At 47.0% G+C, this 18,982-nt stretch overlaps 1 protein-coding gene across 2 annotated transcripts in view; it reads left to right on the top strand.

Moving 5' to 3' along the window:
* IVNS1ABP (influenza virus NS1A binding protein) overlaps positions 1-18,982 on the top strand; it is a 332,957-nt gene that overhangs the window by 174,446 nt on the left and 139,529 nt on the right. For both annotated transcript variants that reach the window (XM_063940197.1, XM_063940196.1), the window contains 2 exons: positions 1,580-1,687; positions 3,005-3,134. In XM_063940197.1, coding sequence (XP_063796267.1) covers positions 1,580-1,687; positions 3,005-3,134 — 238 coding nt within the window. The remainder of the gene's footprint in view (positions 1-1,579; positions 1,688-3,004; positions 3,135-18,982) is intronic.

Here is an 18,982-nt window from a genome sequence, read left to right as displayed (position 1 = left end):
GGTCATAGGGGGAGGAGCCAGTACACACCATGTGATCCTAAAAGCTTACTTTTTGTGCCCTGTCTCCTGCGGAGCCGCTATTCCCCATGGTCCTGACGGAGTCCCCCGCATCCACTACGGACTACGAGAAATAGATTTATCGGTAAGTAAAATCTTATTTTCTGCTATTTTTATGGGGAATGGGTATTAGCCCTATTTTAATAGGACAGTTTTTTTTTTTGCCTAGGCGAAAAATTCAGCAGGAGCGAAACACACGGATTGGCGAATCCACAGATTTTCCCCCTGCGCCGATGAAAACACGTTCAGTTTTCGCTGATTTTGGGTCATTTTTCACTAATACCTTTTCAATATATATTTATATATATATATATATATATATATATATATTTGTCAAAAATGCCTTCAAAATGGGCCTCAATTGAATAGGCAAGGGGACATATTCAACAGTTTCAGAGATTACCGAAGCTAACTGCATACCCCCCTAAAACTAAACTTAAAATCCTTGTCAAAATTAACACTGCACCCAATTCATTGTTTGAATTGTGTGGTTACGTTTTCCCATCTGATGTGCTGTGCATCGGATGGGACGATAAGACCTATGATGCTATACGCTAAGATTTATATTCTATCCATGTATTTTACAGTTGTACATTGTGTACCCAGCTGTTAGTGTTTTATCATCCTTTTACAGTTGTGCAGTGTATACAAAATAATTGCTATTAACGGAGTAATGCAAATGTTTTTCAGCCCAAGCACTTCATAGAATTAGTATTCTACTTTTATTTTGATCTTTTTATGGTCTACCTAATGCTTTCTTGCTAGTGGATATGATCTTAGAACTGCATTAAATATTTGTGTGAAGTCCCTTCTACAGGGAGAACTATTTGCTTTCAAGTACAAATTCCATTTTGTAATACTTAGCGTATGTGGACTCTGCATTCAGATGTTTGGTCATAAGCTTATCTTGAAAGGTGTTGTAAAGCTACCAGCTTAGAACAATCTGTAAAAAGGAAGAAAAAAAATGTCAAAGTCCTTTGTATGTATCCACACTTGCTAAGCCTATGTACATTTTCCATTGGTGCTTTTAGTGACCTTTTTATTTATTTTTTCCTACCCCATTATTCTGGTTTGTATGTTTTGGTGGGCTGAGGGCTTTGCTGTTGGATTTATTTTTTAAGAAAATGTATTGCTTTTTCCTCAATTTACTTGTAGATGTTCTGCTACAAAAATTATACCTGGAAATTCTAGGCTTCACTAATTTGTACATCTTTGGCATTTGTTTGGTGTTTACCTTTGCATTCTTGTGTGCACTTGATTGTTATCTTGCACTAGAATATCCTTATTTATCAGTGTTTCCTCTGCACCAGTTTGTTAAATTTTGGAAAATGAAGACTTAGACGTGAAGGCTCATCGGTAGTCTATAGAAGAAAAGATATCCTACAAGTTTTTTCTTTTTTTTTGTCTATGGAAACTACAGTAAATACAAAGTGAAGATGACCCGAGGTGGAATATCTACAGTATTAAAATATTCTTCCCATCGGATTAGTATCCATACGGCTATATTTTTATTGTTTTACAGGTACAAACTTTGTACTACTCAGCTGATCACAAATTGCTTGATGGGCATGCTCTTGGTGGACATAATGACATATTTGCTGCTGATGAAGATGGTATACAATTGATTCAGGTACAATAAAGAAGTGGTGCGTTTGTCTTTTTCTACGTGTGTAGCAGAAATAGGAGATGTATGATCCTAGCGCATATTGTGCCGGTATGGCTCCTCCTGCTTCTCTTTACAGAGTCGAAGCACTAGCACTGCGTTGTAAGAACATCTCAGCTGCCGGAGAGGGGTAGTGAAAACTCTCACCTCCGGCGATTCCAGCCAGGTCCCCCACAGCGCATCATCCTAATGCTGATGAGCTGTCTCTCCCCCAGCTAGCTCACAAGGCATGCACAAGATCTCGTAAGCATCATGGGATCTCACATGCAGTCGCCTCTTCCAGGGTCTGACCTGTCCCTGCTGCGGTGAATGGGTGTCCTGCAGCTGTTGAAATTGATAGCTGCATGTGTCAGAACGGTCCGTGTTACAGACCGTTCATAGATTGCTCGACGTATTGTTGAGCTATCCGAAAGATAGCTGCCCTGATAATAATAGGGATGCATAGTGCCCCTGTCATTTGCTGGGAATTACTGCGGTCCTACATGGGGACATAATGTGCGCTGATACAGCTGCTTACCCTTTAACAAGTGTTCATACATCTACCCCAGTGTGATGCTTATTTTTTTTCTTTGTATACAGAGATGTGTGTATGATACATATACAATATTATATATGCATACACACAATGTGACCTATTAAGTATACAGTTCCAGTGCTAGGATATTGATAGAATTCTATTTCCAGAAGGTTAATTTTATATTTCCAGCTTCAAAGAGGATGCAAGTGGGACCTTTTATTATATATATTATATTATTTTTTTATGGATTTGTTGATCAGAACGATTACATAAATAAAAGTATACAATTTAGGAAAAAACTTTTAGGGGTCTATTCAATTCTAGTCTGAACTGCTTTCTATTCGGAAAGACTGCAGTTTCCACCTTTTTTTAGGTTGAATCATGATTTGACCTATTCAATAGGGCTGACGTTTTTTCCGACTTGTCGGAAAACACATGTATCAGCAGATTAGCAGCGGATCACCATGTTTTGTCAGATTTGAGGGCAAATCTGACAGGTTTTAGTCCCGATTTCGACAATGTCAATCCGACTTTAAAAAAAAAAAAAAAGTCAGATTGACATTGTTGGAAACGGACCAAACCTGTCTGATTTGGCCTCAAATTGAATACTGAACTGTTGGATCCTTTCCGTCAAAGGATCCGACATCAACTGAATAGACCCCATAGTGGGAAACTTTTTTTTTTTTGCGCTTCAATTATAGGGGCGTGTCTGGATTAATTTTTCTAGCTTTCAATCGTCTTTTCCTTATATATATTTAACTTTGCAGAAGAAATCTCCCCGTGAAAGTGATAATAGGCACTTGAGCAGCAGCTCTTCTGGGACCCTTTCACCTTCAGGATTTTCCACACAAAGCCCTAAACATGAATGGAAAATAGTTGCATCAGAAAAGAAATCTAGTAAGTATTGCATTCACAATTTTATCTTAGTCAGCTAATTTAATTTATATTGCTACAATTCATACTATGTTTAATTTTTGTTTTTTGCAAGTTGTGGCATTAAATAGTTTTAAAATGGGGTTGGTCCAAAATGTGAACATGTATTTTATGGTGACATGTTGACATTATGCATTGCTGTATTTTTACAGTTTTTAAGACCTACCTCTAACTACAGGCTAAACCTGAAACATTGTAACTACAGTTGTGTCCTCTTACAAGTTTGCTCCATGCGCTACAAGTCGTGTTACACAACGCGTGAATGCCATGTGACTCTGTAGCGCCAAGCGTCTTAAGTTTTAGACGCAATGTAATGCAATAGAACACACTAGCAGCTTCCGCTGATTAAAATGATATGCAGCATGCCTGTATTCTGTGACTGACTGGATTTAGAAACATAGAATTTGACGGCAGATAAGAACCACTTGGCCCATCTAGTCTGCCCCTTTTTTTTTTATCCTTTAAGTAATCTCAACCCTTTTTGAACCTTAATTCTTTGTAAGGATTTTCATATGCCTATCCCAAGCATGTTTAAATTGCTCTACAGTCTTAGCCTCCACCACCTCTGATGGGAGACTATTCCACTTATCCACTACCCTTTCTGTGAAGTAATTTCTCTGACGTCCTAGTGGATGCTGGGTACTCCGTAAGGACCATGGGGGTATAGACGGGCTCCGCAGGAGACTGGGCACTCTTAAAAGAAAGATTAGGTACTATATCTGGTGTGCACTGGCTCCTCCCTCTATGCCCCTCCTCCAGACCTCAGTTAGTATCTGTGCCCGGCCAGAGCTGGATGCACCCTAGGGGCTCTCCTGAGCTTCCTAGAAAAGAAAGTATTTGTAAGGTTTTTTATTTTCAGTGAGATCTGCTGGCAACAGACTCACTGCTACGTGGGACTGAGGGGAGAGAAGCGAACCTACCTGCTTGCAGCTAGCTTGGGCTTCTAAGGCTACTGGACACCATTAGCTCCAGAGGGATCGAACACAGGCCCAGTCCTCGGTCGTCCGGAGCCGCGCCGCCGTCCCCCTTACAGAGCCAGAAGAACGAAGACAAGTTGAAAATCGGCGGCTGAAGACTCCGGTCTTCATTAAGGTAGCGCACAGCACTGCAGCTGTGCGCCATTGCTCCCTTAGCACACCACACACTCCGGTCACTGATGGGTGCGGGGCGCTGGGGGGGGGAGGGGGGGGGCGCGCCCTGGGCAGCAATTAGATTACCTTACTTGGCGAAAAGCACATAATACAGTCTGATAAACTGTGTATGTGCATTAACCCCCGCCATTAAAGTACATAAAAGGACAGAAGCCCGCCGCTGAGGGGGCCGGGCCTTCTTCCTCAGCACACCGGCGCCATTTTCTCTTCACAGCTCAGCTGGAAGGAAGCTCCCCAGGCTCTCCCCTGCAGTATCCTGGTACACAAAGGGTAAAAAAGAGAGGGGGGGCACATAAATTTAGGTGCAAAACTGTGTATATAAGCTGCTATAGGGGAAAAATCACTCAGTATAGTGTACATCCCTGTATTATATAGCGCTGTGGTGTGTGCTGGCATACTGTCTCTCCAAAGGGCCTGGTGGGGGAACTGTCTTCAAATAGAGCATCCCCTGTGTGTGTGTTGTCGGTACGCGTGTGTCGACATGTCTGAGGTAAAAGGCTCCTCTAAGGAGTTGATAGAGCGGATAAGTGTGTGGGAGGGTGTCTCCGTCAACAACGCAGACACCTGTTTGGATATGTGTAAGTGCTGAGGTAAAATTATTGCACAAAAGGTTAGGGAACAGAAAGGAAATCTACCCTGGTCTGTCCCTATGTCACAGAGTCCTTCAGAGTCTCTCTATGTTCACTATCCAAAATAACAAAGTATCGACACGGAGTTTAACTCCACTGTCGACTACGATAATGCAAAGTTACAGCCAAGAGGGCTAAAAGATATTCAATATATGATTATTGGAATAAAAGATGATTTACATATCACTGATGACTCATCTGTCCCTGACACGAGAGTACACATGTTAAGGGGAAGAATGCTGAGGTAAATTTCCCTCCTCTCATGAGGAAAAATAGCGGGAATCTCCAGACAAGAGACGGCAGCTTCCCACAAGAGAATTCTCAGGCTGTATCCTTTCCCCACTAGGGCCAGGATGTGTTGAGAATCTTCCCCTTGGGTGTCCTGTTTGCACTAGCTATTCTCAGGGATCCTGCAGATAGCGTGCACATTCTAGTATACTACCCAGACCGGCGATTGTGTCGGCATGGGTTTATAGCGCTGTGGCAGCGTGGACAGGTACCTTATCAGAGATTGAGACCCTAGTATGCATATAAATATTTCTCTGACGTCCTAAGTGGATGCTGGGACTCCGTAAGTACCATGGAGAATAGCGGCTCCGCAGGAGACTGGGCACAACTGTAAAGAAAGCTTTAGGTCTAACTGGTGTGCACTGGCTCCTCCCACTATGACCCTCCTCCAGACTTCAGTTAGAATCTTGTGCCCGGCTGAGCTGGATGCACACTAGGGGCTCTCCTGAGCTCCTAGAAAGAAAGTATATTTAGGTTTTTTATTTTACAGTGAGATCTGCTGGCAACAGACTCACTGCAGCGAGGGACTTAGGGGAGAAGAAGCGAACCTACCTAACAGGTGGTAGTTTGGGCTTCTTAGGCTACTGGACACCATTAGCTCCAGAGGGATCGACCGCAGGACCCGACCTTGGTGTTCGTTCCCGGAGCCGCGCCGCCGTCCCCCTTACAGAGCCAGAAGCAACGAAGAGGTCCGGAAAATCGGCGGCAGAAGACTTCGGTCTTCACCAAGGTAGCGCACAGCACTGCAGCTGTGCGCCATTGCTCCTCATGTACACCACACACTCCGGTCACTGATGGGTGCAGGGCGCTGGGGGGGGGGCGCCCTGAGGGCAATATATGACACCTTGGCTGGCAAATCTACATCATATATAGTCCTAGAGGCTATATAGATGTAAAATTACCCGTACCAGTATTCCAGAAAAAGCGGGAGAAAGTCAGCCGAAAAAGGGGCGGGGCCATCTCCCTCAGTACACTGGCGCCATTTCTCCCTCACAGCTCCGCTGGAAGGAAGCTCCCTGGCTCTCCCCTGCAGTCTGAACACTACAGAAGGGTAAAAAAGAGAGGGGGGGCACTGAATTTAGGCGCAGTATAGATATATATATATATATATATATATATATATATATATATATATATATATATATATATGATATATAAAAAAGCAGCTATAAGGGAAAACACTCATTTATAGTGGGATCCCTGTGTTATATAGCGCTCTGGTGTGTGCTGGCATACTCTCTCTCTGTCTCCCCAAAGGGCTTTGTGGGGTCCTGTCCTTTGTCAGAGCATTCCCTGTGTTTGCGGTGTCGGTACGGCTGTGTCGACATGTTTGATGAGGAGGCTTATGTGGAGGCGGAGCAAATGCCTGTAAACGTGATGTCACCCCCTGCGGGGTCGACACCTGAGTGGATGGTGCTGTGGAAGGAATTACGCGACAGTGTCGACTCCTTGCATAAAAGGTTTGACGACATACCTAATGTGGGACAGCCGGCTTCTCAGCCTGTGCCTGCCCAGGCATCTCAAAAGTCATCAGGGGCTCTAAAACGCCCGCTACCTCAGATGACAGACACAGATGTCGACACGGATACTGACTCCAGTGTCGACGACGATGAGACTAATGTAACTTCCAGTAGGGCCACACGTTACATGATTGAGGCAATGAAAAATGTGTTGCACATTTCTGATGTTACCCCCGGTACTACAAAAAAGGGTATTATGTTTGGAGAGAAAAAACTACCAGTAGCTTTTCCTCCATCTGAAGAGTTAAATGAAGTGTGTGAAGAAGCGTGGGCTTCCCCTGATAAAAAGCTGGTAATTTCTAAGAGGTTACTAATGGCGTACCCTTTCCCGCCAGAGGATAGGTCACGCTGGGAAACATCCCCTAGGGTGGATAAAGCGCTCACACGCTTGTCAAGGTGGCACTACCGTCTCCGGATACGGCCGCTCTGAAGGAATCTGCTGATAGAAAACAGGAGGCTATCCTGAAATCTATATATACACACACAGGTGTTATACTGAGACCGGCTATTGCTTCAGCCTGGATGTGCAGTGCTGCTGCTGCGTGGTCAGATTCCCTGTCAGAAAATATAGATACCCTAGACAGGGACACTATATTGCTAAACGTAGAGCATATAAAAGACGCACTTTTATACATGAGGGATGCACAGAGGGATATTTGCCCGCTGGCATCCAAAATTAGTGCAATGTCCATTTCTGCCAGGAGAGGGTTATGGACTCGGCAGTGGACAGGAGATGCAGATTCCAAATGACACATGGAAGTTTTGCCTTATAAGGGTGAGGAGTTGTTCGGGGATGGTCTCTCGGACCTCGTTTCCACAGCAACAGCTGGGAAGTCTACGTTTTTACCCCATGTTCCCTCACAACCAAAGAAAGCACCGTATTATCAGGTACAGTCCTTTCGGCCCAATAGGGGCAAGCGGGTTAAAGGCGCGTCCTTTCTGCCCAGAGGCAGAGGTAGGGGAAAGAAGCTGCAGCATACAGCCAGTTCCCAGGAGCAAAAGTCCTCCCCCGCTTCCTCTAAGTCCACAGCATGACGCTGGGGCTTCACAGGCGGAGCCAGGTACGGTGGGGGCCCGTCTCAAAAATGTCAGCAATCAGTGGGCTCACTCACGGGTGGATCCCTGGATCCTTCAAGTAGTATCTCAGGGGTACAAGCTGGAATTCGAGACGTCTCCCCCCCGCCGTTTCCTCAAATCTGCCTTGCCAACCACTCCCTCAGGCAGGGAGGCAGTGTTACAGGCAATTCACAAGCTGTATTCACAACAAGTGATAGTAAAGGTGCCCCTACTTCAACAAGGAAGGGGTTACTATTCCACAATGTTTGTGGTACCGAAACCGGACGGTTCGGTGAGACCCATTTTAAATTTGAAATCCTTGAACACATATATAAAAAAATTCAAGTTCAAGATGGAATCGCTCAGGGCGGTTATTGCAAGCCTGGACGAGGGGGATTACATGGTATCGCTGGACATCAAGGATGCTTACCTGCATGTCCCCATTTACCATCCTCACCAGGAGTACCTCAGATTTGTGGTACAGGATTGTCATTACCAATTCCAGACGTTGCCGTTCGGTCTATCCACGGCTCCGAGGGTCTTTACCAAGGTAATGGCCGAAATGATGATACTCCTTCGAAAGAAGGGAGTTTCAATTATCCCGTACTTGGACGATCTCCTGATAAAGGCGAGGTCCAGAGAGCAGTTGTTGGTCGGGGTAGCACTATCTCGGGAAGTGCTACAACAGCACGGCTGGATTCTAAACATTCCAAAGTCACAGCTGGTCCCTACGACACGTCTACTGTTCCTGGGGATGGTTCTGGACACAGAACAGAGAAAAGTGTTTCTCCCGGAGGAGAAGGCCAAGGAGCGGTCATCTCTAGTCAGAGGCCTCCTAAAACCAAAACAGGTGTCGGTGCATCACTGCACGCGGATCCTGGGAAAAATGGTAGCTTCCTACGAAGCGATTCCATTCGGCAGGTTTCATGCAAGAACCTTTCAGTGGGACCTGTTGGACAAGTGGTCCGAATCGCATCTTCAGATGCATCATCTGATAACCCTGTCTCCAAGGACAAGGGTGTCTCTGCTGTGGTGGCTGCAGAGTGCTCATCTTCAAGAGGGCCGCAGATTCGGCATACAGGACTGGGTCCTGGTGACCACGGATGCCAGCCTTCGAGGCTGGGCGGCAGTCACACAGGGAAGACACTTCCAAGGACTATGGTCAAGTCAGGAGACTTCCCTGCACATAAATATTCTGGAACTAAGGGCCATTTACAATGCCCTAAGTCAGGCAAAACCCCTGCTTCAAAACCAGCCAGTACTGATCCAGTCAGACAACATCACGGCGGTCGCCCATGTAAACCGACAGGGCGGCACGAGAAGCAGGACGGCGATGGCAGAAGCCACAAGGATTCTCCGATGGGCGAAAAATCACGTGTTAGCACTGTCAGCAGTGTTCATTCCGGGAGTGGACAACTGGGAAGCAGACTTCCTCAGCAGGCACGACCTCCACCCGGGAGAGTGGGGACTTTATCCAGAAGTCTTCCAACTGATTGTAAACCGTTGGGAAAGGCCACAGGTGGACATGATGGCGTCCCGCCTAAACAAAAAGCTAGAAAAGTATTGCGCCATGTCAAGAGACCCGCAGGCGATAGCTATGGACGCTCTAGTGACACCGTGGGTGTACCGGTCGGTTTATGTGTTCCCTCCTCTTCCTCTCATACCAAAGGTACTGAGGATAATAAGGAGAAGAGGAGTAAGAACTATACTCATTGTTCCTGATTGGCCAAGAAGAGCTTGGTACCCGGAACTTCAAGAAATGATCTCAGAGGACCCATGGCCTCTGCCGCTCAGACAGGACCTGCTGCAGCAGGGGCCCTGTCTGTTCCAAGACTTACCGCGGCTGCGTTTGACGGCATGGCGGTTGAACACCGGATCCTGAAGGAAAAGGGCATTCCGGAGGAAGTCATTCCTACGCTGATTAAAGCTAGGAAAGAAGTAACCGCAAACCATTATCACCGCATATGGCGAAAATATGTTGCGTGGTGTGAGTCCAGGAAGGCCCCAACGGAAGAATTTCAGCTGGGCAGTTTCCTGCACTTTCTACAGTCAGGGGTGACTATGGGCCTAAAATTGGGTTCCATTAAGGTCCAGATTTCGGCTCTATCGATTTTCTTCCAGAGAGAACTGGCTTCACTACCTGAAGTTCAGACTTTTGTTAAGGGAGTGCTGCATATTCAGCCCCCTTTTGTGCCTCCAGTGGCACCTTGGGATCTCAACGTGGTGTTGGATTTCCTAAAGTCACATTGGTTTGAGCCACTTAAAACCGTGGATTTTAAATATCTCACGTGGAAAGTGGTCATGTTGTTGGCCTTGGCTTCGGCCAGGCGTGTATCAGAATTGGCGGCTTTGTCATGTAAAAGCCCTGATCTGATTTTCCATATGGATAGGGCAGAATTGAGGACTCGTCCCCAGTTTCTCCCTAAAGTGGTATCAGCGTTTCATCTGAACCAACCTATCGTGGTGCCTGCGGCTACAAAAGACTTGGAGGCTTCCAAGTTGTTGGACGTAGTCAGGGCCCTGAAAATATGTTTCCAGGACAGCTGGAGTCCAAGACTGACTCGCTATTTCTCCTGTATGCGCCCAACAAGTTGGGTGCACCTGCTTCAAAGCAGACTATTGCTCGCTGGATCTGTAGTACGATTCAGCTTGCACATTCTGCGGCTGGACTGCCACATCCTAAATCAGTGAAAGCACATTCCACGAGGAAGGTGGGCTCTTCTTGGGCGGCTGCCCGAGGGGTCTCTGCTCTACAACTTTGCCGAGCAGCTACTTGGTTGGGGTCAAACACATTTGCAAAATTCTACAAGTTTGACACCCTGGCTGAGGAGGACCTAGAGTTTGCCCATTCGGTGCTGCAGTCATCCGCACTCTCCCGTCCACTAGGACGTCAGAGAAAATAAGAATTTACTCACCGGTAATTCTATTTCTCGTAGTCCGTAGTGGATGCTGGGCGCCCATCCCAAGTGCGGATTGTCTGCAATACTTGTATATAGTTATTGCCTAACTAAAGGGTTATTGTTCTAAGCCATCTGTTCAGTGAGGCTCGGTTGTTATCATACTGTTAACTGGGTATTGTATCACGAGTTATACGGTGTGATTGGTGTGGCTGGTATGAGTCTTACCCGGGATTCAAAATCCTTCCTTCTTGTGTCAGCTCTTCCGGGCACAGTATCCTAACTGAAGTCTGGAGGAGGGTCATAGTGGGAGGAGCCAGTGCACACCAGTTAGACCTAAAGCTTTCTTTATAGTTGTGCCCAGTCTCCTGCGGAGCCGCTATTCCCCATGGTCCTTACGGAGTCCCAGCATCCACTACGGACTACGAGAAATAGAATTACCGGTGAGTAAATTCTTATTTTTAATATGCTGTCTTAGGTGATAGATATATAATTATAAAGCATGCCCAAAGGGACATGAGTATACTGGGTCCTAGGGACAAAAGCTATGTCGATTTCTGCTTGACGTGTCCTGTAGAATATACATTGGACAGATGATGCCGACTTAAGAGGCATATGGAAGGCTGAGGATTGTGTGGAGAAAGGTTCTCCGGCCTGGTCTCCACAGTTATAGCTGGTAATTCTGATATTTTGCCTTATATTCCTGCACCGCCTAGGAAAGCACGACATTATTAAATGCAGCTTTTTGAATAAAGAAACAAAGTCTGAGGTGCGTCCTTTCTTGTCAGAGCCGGGGGTAGAGGAAAGAAGCTGTACAACACAGCTAGTCCCCAGGAACAGAAGTCCTCCCCGGCCTCTACAAAAATCCACCGCATGTCGCTGGGGCTCCACAGGCGGAGCTAGGCCCGGTAGGGACACGCCTTCGTAAGTTCAGCCACAAGTGGGTTCACTCCCTGTTAGATCCCTGGGCAATAGAAATTGTATCGCAGGGATACAGGCTGGACTGTGAGAAGATGCCCCCTCACCGAGGACCCGGCGGGCTTCCCCCCAAGAGAGGGAGCCAGTGTTAACTGCAATTCGAAAATTGTATCTTCAACAGGTGGTGGTCAAGGATCCCCTCCTTCAACAAGAGGGTGTTATTATTCGACCATGTTATAATCCCGAAACCAGACGGTTTGGTTAGACCCATATTGAATTAAAATCCCTGAACATATACCTGAAAAGGTTCAGGTTCAAGATGGAATCGCTAAGAGCGGTCATTGCATGCCTGAAATGAATCGGGACATAAGGGATGCATACCTTCGTGTCCCCATTTATCCTCTTCATCAGGCGTACCTCAGAATTGCGGTACGGGATTGTCATTACCAATTTCACCAAGGTAATGGCGGATATGATGGTGCTCCTGCGGAAGCAAGGTGTCACTATTATCATATACTTGGATGATCTCCTCACAAAAGCGAGATCAAGAGAGCAGTTGCTGGACAGCGTATCACCTTCTCTGGAAGTGAAGCGGCAACACGACTGGATTCTATATATTCCAAAGTCGCAGTTGGTTCCTACAGCTCATCTGCCTCGCCTAGGTATGATCCTAGACACAGACCAGAAGAGGGTTTATCTCCCGATAGAGAGAGCTCAGGAGCTCATGACACTGGTCAGGAATCCATTGAAAACCAAAACAGGTGTCAGTGCATCACTGCACTCGAGTCCTGGAAAGGATGATGGCATCATACGAGGCCATCCCCTTCGGCTGGTTCCATGCAAGGACAATGGAACTTACTGGACAAGTGGTCCGGATCACATCTTCAGATGCATCGGTTAATCACCCTATCCCCCAGGGCCAGGGTGTCTCTCCTGTGGTGGCTGCGGAGTGCTCACCTTCTCGAGGGCCGCATATTCTGCATTCAGGACTGGGTCCTGGTGACCACGGATGCAAGCCTCCGAGGGTGGGGGGCAGTTACACAGGGAAGAAAATTCCAAGGTTTGTGGTCAAGCCAACAGACTTGCCTTCACATCAATATCCTGGAACTAAGGGCCATATACAACGCCCTAAGTCAAGCGGAGTTCCTGCTTCGCGACCAACCGGTTCTGATCCAGTCAGACCGCAGGGGCTCATGTAAACCGCCAGGGCGGCACAAGGAGCAGGGTGGCGAAGGTAGAAGCCACCAGAATTCTTCGCTGGGCGGAGAATCAAGTAAGCGCACTGTCAGCAGTGTTCATTCCGGGAGTGGACACGACCTCCACCCGGGAAAGTGGTGACTTCATCAGGAAGTCTTCACGCAGTTTTGCAAATTGATGGAAACTGCCTCAGGTGGACTACATGGCGTTCCACCTCAATAAGAAGATAAAGGTTTTACGCTGGGTCAAGGGACTCTCAGGCGTTAGCTGTGGTCGCACTAGTAACTAGTAACCGTGGGTGTTCCAGTCGGTCTATATATTCCCTCCTCTTCCTTGAATTGTAATAAACGGAGGAGTGTGAACAATATTCTTTGCTCCGGATTGGCCAAGAAGGACTCAGTACCCGGAACTGCAAGAAATGCTCTCAGAGGACCCATGGCCCCTGCCTCTCAGTCAGGACATGTTGCAACAGGGACCCTGTCTGATCCAAGACTTACCGCGGCTGCGTTGGAAGGCATGGCGGTTGAACGCCGGATCCCAGCGGAAAAGGGCATTCCGGATGCAGTTATTCCTACGCTGATAAAGGCTAGGAAAGACGTGACAGCAAGACTTTTTCACTGTATATGGCGAAAATAGGTTGCTTGGTGTGTGGCCGGGAAGGCCCTACAGAGGAATTCCAGGGGGGTCGATTCCTGCACTTCCTACAGTCAGGAGTGACTATGAGCCTAAAATTAGGATCCATAAAGGCCAAGATTTCGGCCCTATCCCTTTTTCTCTCAAAAAGAACTGGCTTCACTGCCTGAAGTTCGGACGTTGTTACAGGGGTGCTGCATATTCAGTCCCTTTTGTGCCTCCAGTGGCACCTTGGGATCTTAACGTGTGTTGGATTCCTAAAATCCCACTGGTTTGAGCCACTTAAGACCGTGGAGTTAAAATATCTCACGTGGAAAGTGGTCATGCTTTTGGCCTTAGCTTGGACTAGGCGTGTGTCAGAATTGGCGGCTTTGTCAGGTAAAAGCCCATATCTGATCTTCCATATGGAAAGGGCAGAATGGAGGACTCGTCCCCAATTTCTCCCTAAGGTGGTATCGTTTCATTTGAACCAACCTATTGTGGTGCCTGCGGCTACTAGGGACTTGGAGGATTCCAAGTTGCTGGACGTAGTCCGGGCCCTGAAACTTTGTTTCCAGGACGGCTAGAGTCAGAAAAACTGACTCGCTATTTATCCTGCATGCACCCAACAAGCTGGGTGCTCCTGCTTCAAAGCAGACTATTGCTCGCTGGATCTGTAGCACCATTCAGCTTGCACATTCTGCGGCTGGACTGCCGCATCCTAAATCAGTAAAAGCCCATTCCACGAGGAAGGTGGGCTCTTCTTGGGCGGCTGCCCGAGGGGTCTCGGACTTGGTCGGGTTCAAACACTTTTGCAAGATTCTACAAGTTTGATACCCTGGCTGAGGAGGACCTTGAGTTTGCTCATTCGGTGCTGCAGAGTCATCCGCACTCTCCCGCCCGTTTGGGAGCTTTGGTATAATCCCCATGGTCCTTACGGAGTACCCAGCATCCACTAGGACGTCAGAGAAAATAAGAATTTACTCACCGGTAATTCTATTTCTCGTAGTCCGTAGTGGATGCTGGGAGCCCGTCCCAAGACTCTCTGCAATACATGTATATAGTTATTGCTTAACTAAAGGGTTATTGTATGAGCCATCTGTTGAGAGAGGCTCAGTTATTGTTCATACTGTTAACTGGGTATAGTTATCACGAGTTGTACAGTGTGATTGGTGTGGCTGGTATGAGTCTTACCCTGGATTCCAAATCCTTTCCTAGTAATGTCAGCTCTTCCGGGCACAGTTTCCCTAACTGAGGTCTGGAGGAGGGGCATAGAGGGAGGAGCCAGTGCACACCAGATATAGTACCTAATCTTTCTTTTAAGAGTGCCCAGTCTCCTGCGGAGCCCGTCTATACCCCCATGGTCCTTACGGAGTACCCAGCATCCACTATGGACTACGAGAAATATAATTACCAGTGAGTAAATTCTTATTTTTTCCTTAAATTTCCCCCTCCAGTTTCAGTGTATGTCCTCGAGTTCTAATATTTCTCTTCCTTTGAAGAATGTTTCCCTCCTGAACTTTAAGACCCTTGATATATTTGAAAGTTTCTATCATGTCCCCCCTTTCCCTTCTCTCCTCCAAACTATACATGTTAAGATCTTTTAGCCTTTCCGGGTACGTTTTGTGATGTAGGCCATGCACCATTTTAGTTGCCCTTCTTTGTACACTCTCTAATGTATTTATATCCTTCTGGAGATATGGTCTCCAGAACTGGACACAGTATTCCAGATGGGGCCGCACCAATGACCTATACAGTGGCATTATCACTTCTTTTTTCCTACTACTGATTCCTCTCCCTATGCAACCAAGCATCTGACTTGCCTTTCTCATTTCTTTGTTGCATTGCTTTCCTGCCTTCAAGTCACTTGAAATAGTGACTCCTAAATCCCTTTCCTCCTCAGTAGTTTCCATTATAGTACCCTTGATACTATATTTAGCCTTTGGGTTTTTGAGACCCAAGTGCATGATTTTGCATTTTTTTAGCATTAAACTGTAGTTGCCACGTTCTTGACCATTTCTCAAGCCTACCTAGGTAATCAATCATTTGTTTTACCCCTCCCGGTGTGTCTACCCTGTTGCATATCTTTGTATCATCTGCAAAAAGGCATACCTTCCCTTGAATACCATCTGCAATGTCACCAACAAAGATATTAAAGAGAACTGGACCAAGTACAGATCCCTGGGTTACTCCACTGGTAACATTTCCCTCCATAGATTGCACTCCATTAACTACAACTGTCTGTTTCCTATCCTGCAACCAGGTTCTTATCCATTTAACTGTTTTATAATCCACCCCCACGCTTTCAAGTTTATTTAGCAGTCTGCGATGTGGGACAGTGTCAAATGCCTCACTAAAGTCTAGATATGCTACAGTGTTTCCCTTGAAAACACTAACTGGGCATTTTGGATGCAGATACAGATGCAATTACACATTGAATATAGGCATGCTGCATTTCTCTTACGTCCTAGAGGATGCTGGGGACTCCGTAAGGACCATGGGGATAGATGGGCTCCGCAGGAGACATGAGCACTTTAAGAAAGACTTTAGGTATGGGTGTGCACTGGCTCCTCCCTCTATGCCTCTTCTCCAGACCTCAGTTTGATACTGTGCACAGAGGAGACTGGGTAAATTACAGGGAGCTCTACTGAGTTTCCTGTCAAAGTATTTGTTAGGTTTTTTTTTTTCAGGGAGCCTGCTGGCAACAGAGAGAGAGAGAAACAGAGAGAGAAACAGACCTACTTCTGTGAGTTTCTAGGCTCTGTTTCTTAGGCTACTGGACACCATTAGCTCCAGAGGGATTGGTACGCAGGTCTCACCCTCGCCGTCCATCCCAGAGCCGCGCCGCCGTCGTCCTCGCAGAGCCGGAAGATAGAAGCCGGGTGAGTATGGGAAGAAAAGAAGACTTCTTGATCTTCAGAGGTAACGCACAGCAGTAAAGCTGTGCGCCATTGCTCCCATACACCTCACACACGACAGTCACTGTAAGGGTGCAGGGTGCAGGGGGGCGCCCTGGGCAGCATATAAACCTCTCCTTTGGCAAAAATACATATATACATGTACAGCTGGGCACTGTACATGTATATAAAGAGCCCCCGCCAGTTTTTTAAGATTTTTGAGCGGGACAGAAACCCGCCGCCGAGGGGGCGGGGCTTCTCCCTCAGCACTCACCAGCGCCATTTTCTCCACAGCACAGCGCTGAGAGGAAGCTCCCCGGACTCTCCCCTGCTTGCTCACGGTGACAGAGGGTTTTCAAGAGGGGGGGGGGGGGTTGCACATAATTGGCGCATATACATATAAAAGGCGCTACTGGGTAAACATTTTGTGTTTCTTCCTGGGTCATATAGCGCTGGGGTGTGTGCTGGCATACTCTCTCTCTGTCTCTCCCAAGGGCCTGGTGGGGAAACTGTCTTCAGATAAGGGTTTCCATGGGTGTGTGGTGTCGGTACGCGTGTGTCGACATATCTGAGGTAGAAGGCTCGCCTAGGGTGGAGGGGGAGCGTATGAATGTGAGGTCTCCGTCGGCAGCGCCGACACCTGACTGGATATGTGGAATGTTTTAAGTGCTAATGTAAATTTATTGCACAAAAGATTAGACAAAGCTGAAGCTAGGGAACAGTCAGGGAGTCAACCCATGTCTGTCCCTTTGTCGCCGGGACCTTCGGGGGTCTCAAAAGCGCCCACTATCCCAAATAGGAGACACAGATACCGACACGGATTCTGACTCCAGTGTCGACTACGATGATGCAAAGTTACAGCCAAAAGTGGCTAGATGTATTAGTTCTATGATTATTGCAATAAAAGAGGTTTTGCATATCAGAGGAACCCCTGTCCCTGACACGAGGGTACACATATATAAGGGAAAGAAACCTGAGGTAACTTTTCCCTCCTCACATGAGTTGAACGAATTATGTGAAAAAGCTTGGGAAACTCCAGACAAGAAACTGCAGAATCCCAAAAGGATTCTTATGGCGTATCCTTTCCCGCAAACGGACAGGATACGGTGGGAATCCTCCCCTAGGGTAGACAAAGCATTGACACGCTTATCAAAAAAGATAGCGCTGCCATCCCAAGATACGGCTACCCTCAAGGATCCTGCTGACCGCAAGCAGGAGGTTACCTTGAAGTCCATTTACACACATTCTGGTACATTACTCAGACCGGCAATTGCGTCGGCCTGGGTTTGTAGCGCTGTAGCAGCATGAACAGATTCCCTATCAGAGGAAATTGAGACCCGATTAAAGGATACCATTTTATTGACCCTAGGGCATATAAAAATAAGAATTTACTTACCGATAATTCTATTTCTCGTAGTCCGTAGTGGATGCTGGGAACTCCGTAAGGACCATGGGGAATAGCGGCTCCGCAGGAGACTGGGCACAAAAGTAAAAGCTTTAGGACTACCCGGTGTGCACTGGCTCCTCCCCCTATGACCCTCCTCCAAGCCTCAGTTAGGATACTGTGCCCGGACGAGCGTACACAATAAGGAAGGATTTTTGAATCCCGGGTAAGACTCATACCAGCCACACCAATCACACCGTACAACTTGTGATCTGAACCCAGTTAACAGTATGATAACAGAGGAGCCTCTAGGAAGATGGCTCACTACAACAATAACCCAATTTAGTTAATAACTATGTACAAGTATTGCAGACAATCCGCACTTGGGATGGGCGCCCAGCATCCACTACGGACTACGAGAAATAGAATTATCGGTAAGTAAATTCTTATTTTCTCTGACGTCCTAGTGGATGCTGGGAACTCCGTAAGGACCATGGGGATTATACCAAAGCTCCCAAACGGGCGGGAGAGTGCGGATGACTCTGCAGCACCGAATGAGAGAACTCCAGGTCCTCCTCAGCCAGGGTATCAAATTTGTAGAATTTTGCAAACGTGTTTTGCCCCTGACCAAGTAGCTGCTCGGCAAAGTTTTAAAGCCGAGACCCCTCGGGCAGCCGCCCAAGATGAGCCCACCTTCCTTGTGGAATGGGCATTTACTGATTTTGGCTGTGGCAGGCCTGCCACAGTATGTGCAAGCTGAATTGTACTACAAATTCAACGAGCAATAGTCTGCTTAGAAGCAGGAGCACCCAGCTTGTTGGGTGCATACAGGATATTTTCAGGGTCCTGACAACATCTAGCAACTTGGAGTCCTCCAAGTCCCTAGTAGCCGCAGGCACCACAATAGGTTGGTTCAGGTGAAACGCTGAGACCACCTTAGGGAGAAACTGAGGACGAGTCCTCAATTCCGCCCTGTCCGAATGGAAAATCAGATAGGGGCTTTTGCAAGATAAAGCCGCCAATTCTGACACGCGCCTGGCCAAAGCCAGGGCCAACAGCATGGCCACTTTCCATGTGAGATATTTTAAATCCACAGATTTAAGTGGTTCAAACCAATGTGATTTGAGGAACCCCAAAACTACATTGAGATCCCAAGGTGCCACTGGAGGCACAAAAGGAGGCTGTATATGCAGCACTCCCTTGACGACGTCTGGACTTCAGGAACTGAAGCCAGTTCTTTCTGGAAGAAAATCTACAGGGCCG

Source organism: Pseudophryne corroboree, chromosome 9, assembly GCF_028390025.1.
Source record: "Pseudophryne corroboree isolate aPseCor3 chromosome 9, aPseCor3.hap2, whole genome shotgun sequence".
Lineage (NCBI taxonomy): Eukaryota > Metazoa > Chordata > Amphibia > Anura > Myobatrachidae > Pseudophryne > Pseudophryne corroboree.
The sequence above is the reverse complement of the archived record's forward strand: the minus strand, read 5'-3'. Positions and strand labels throughout refer to the sequence as shown.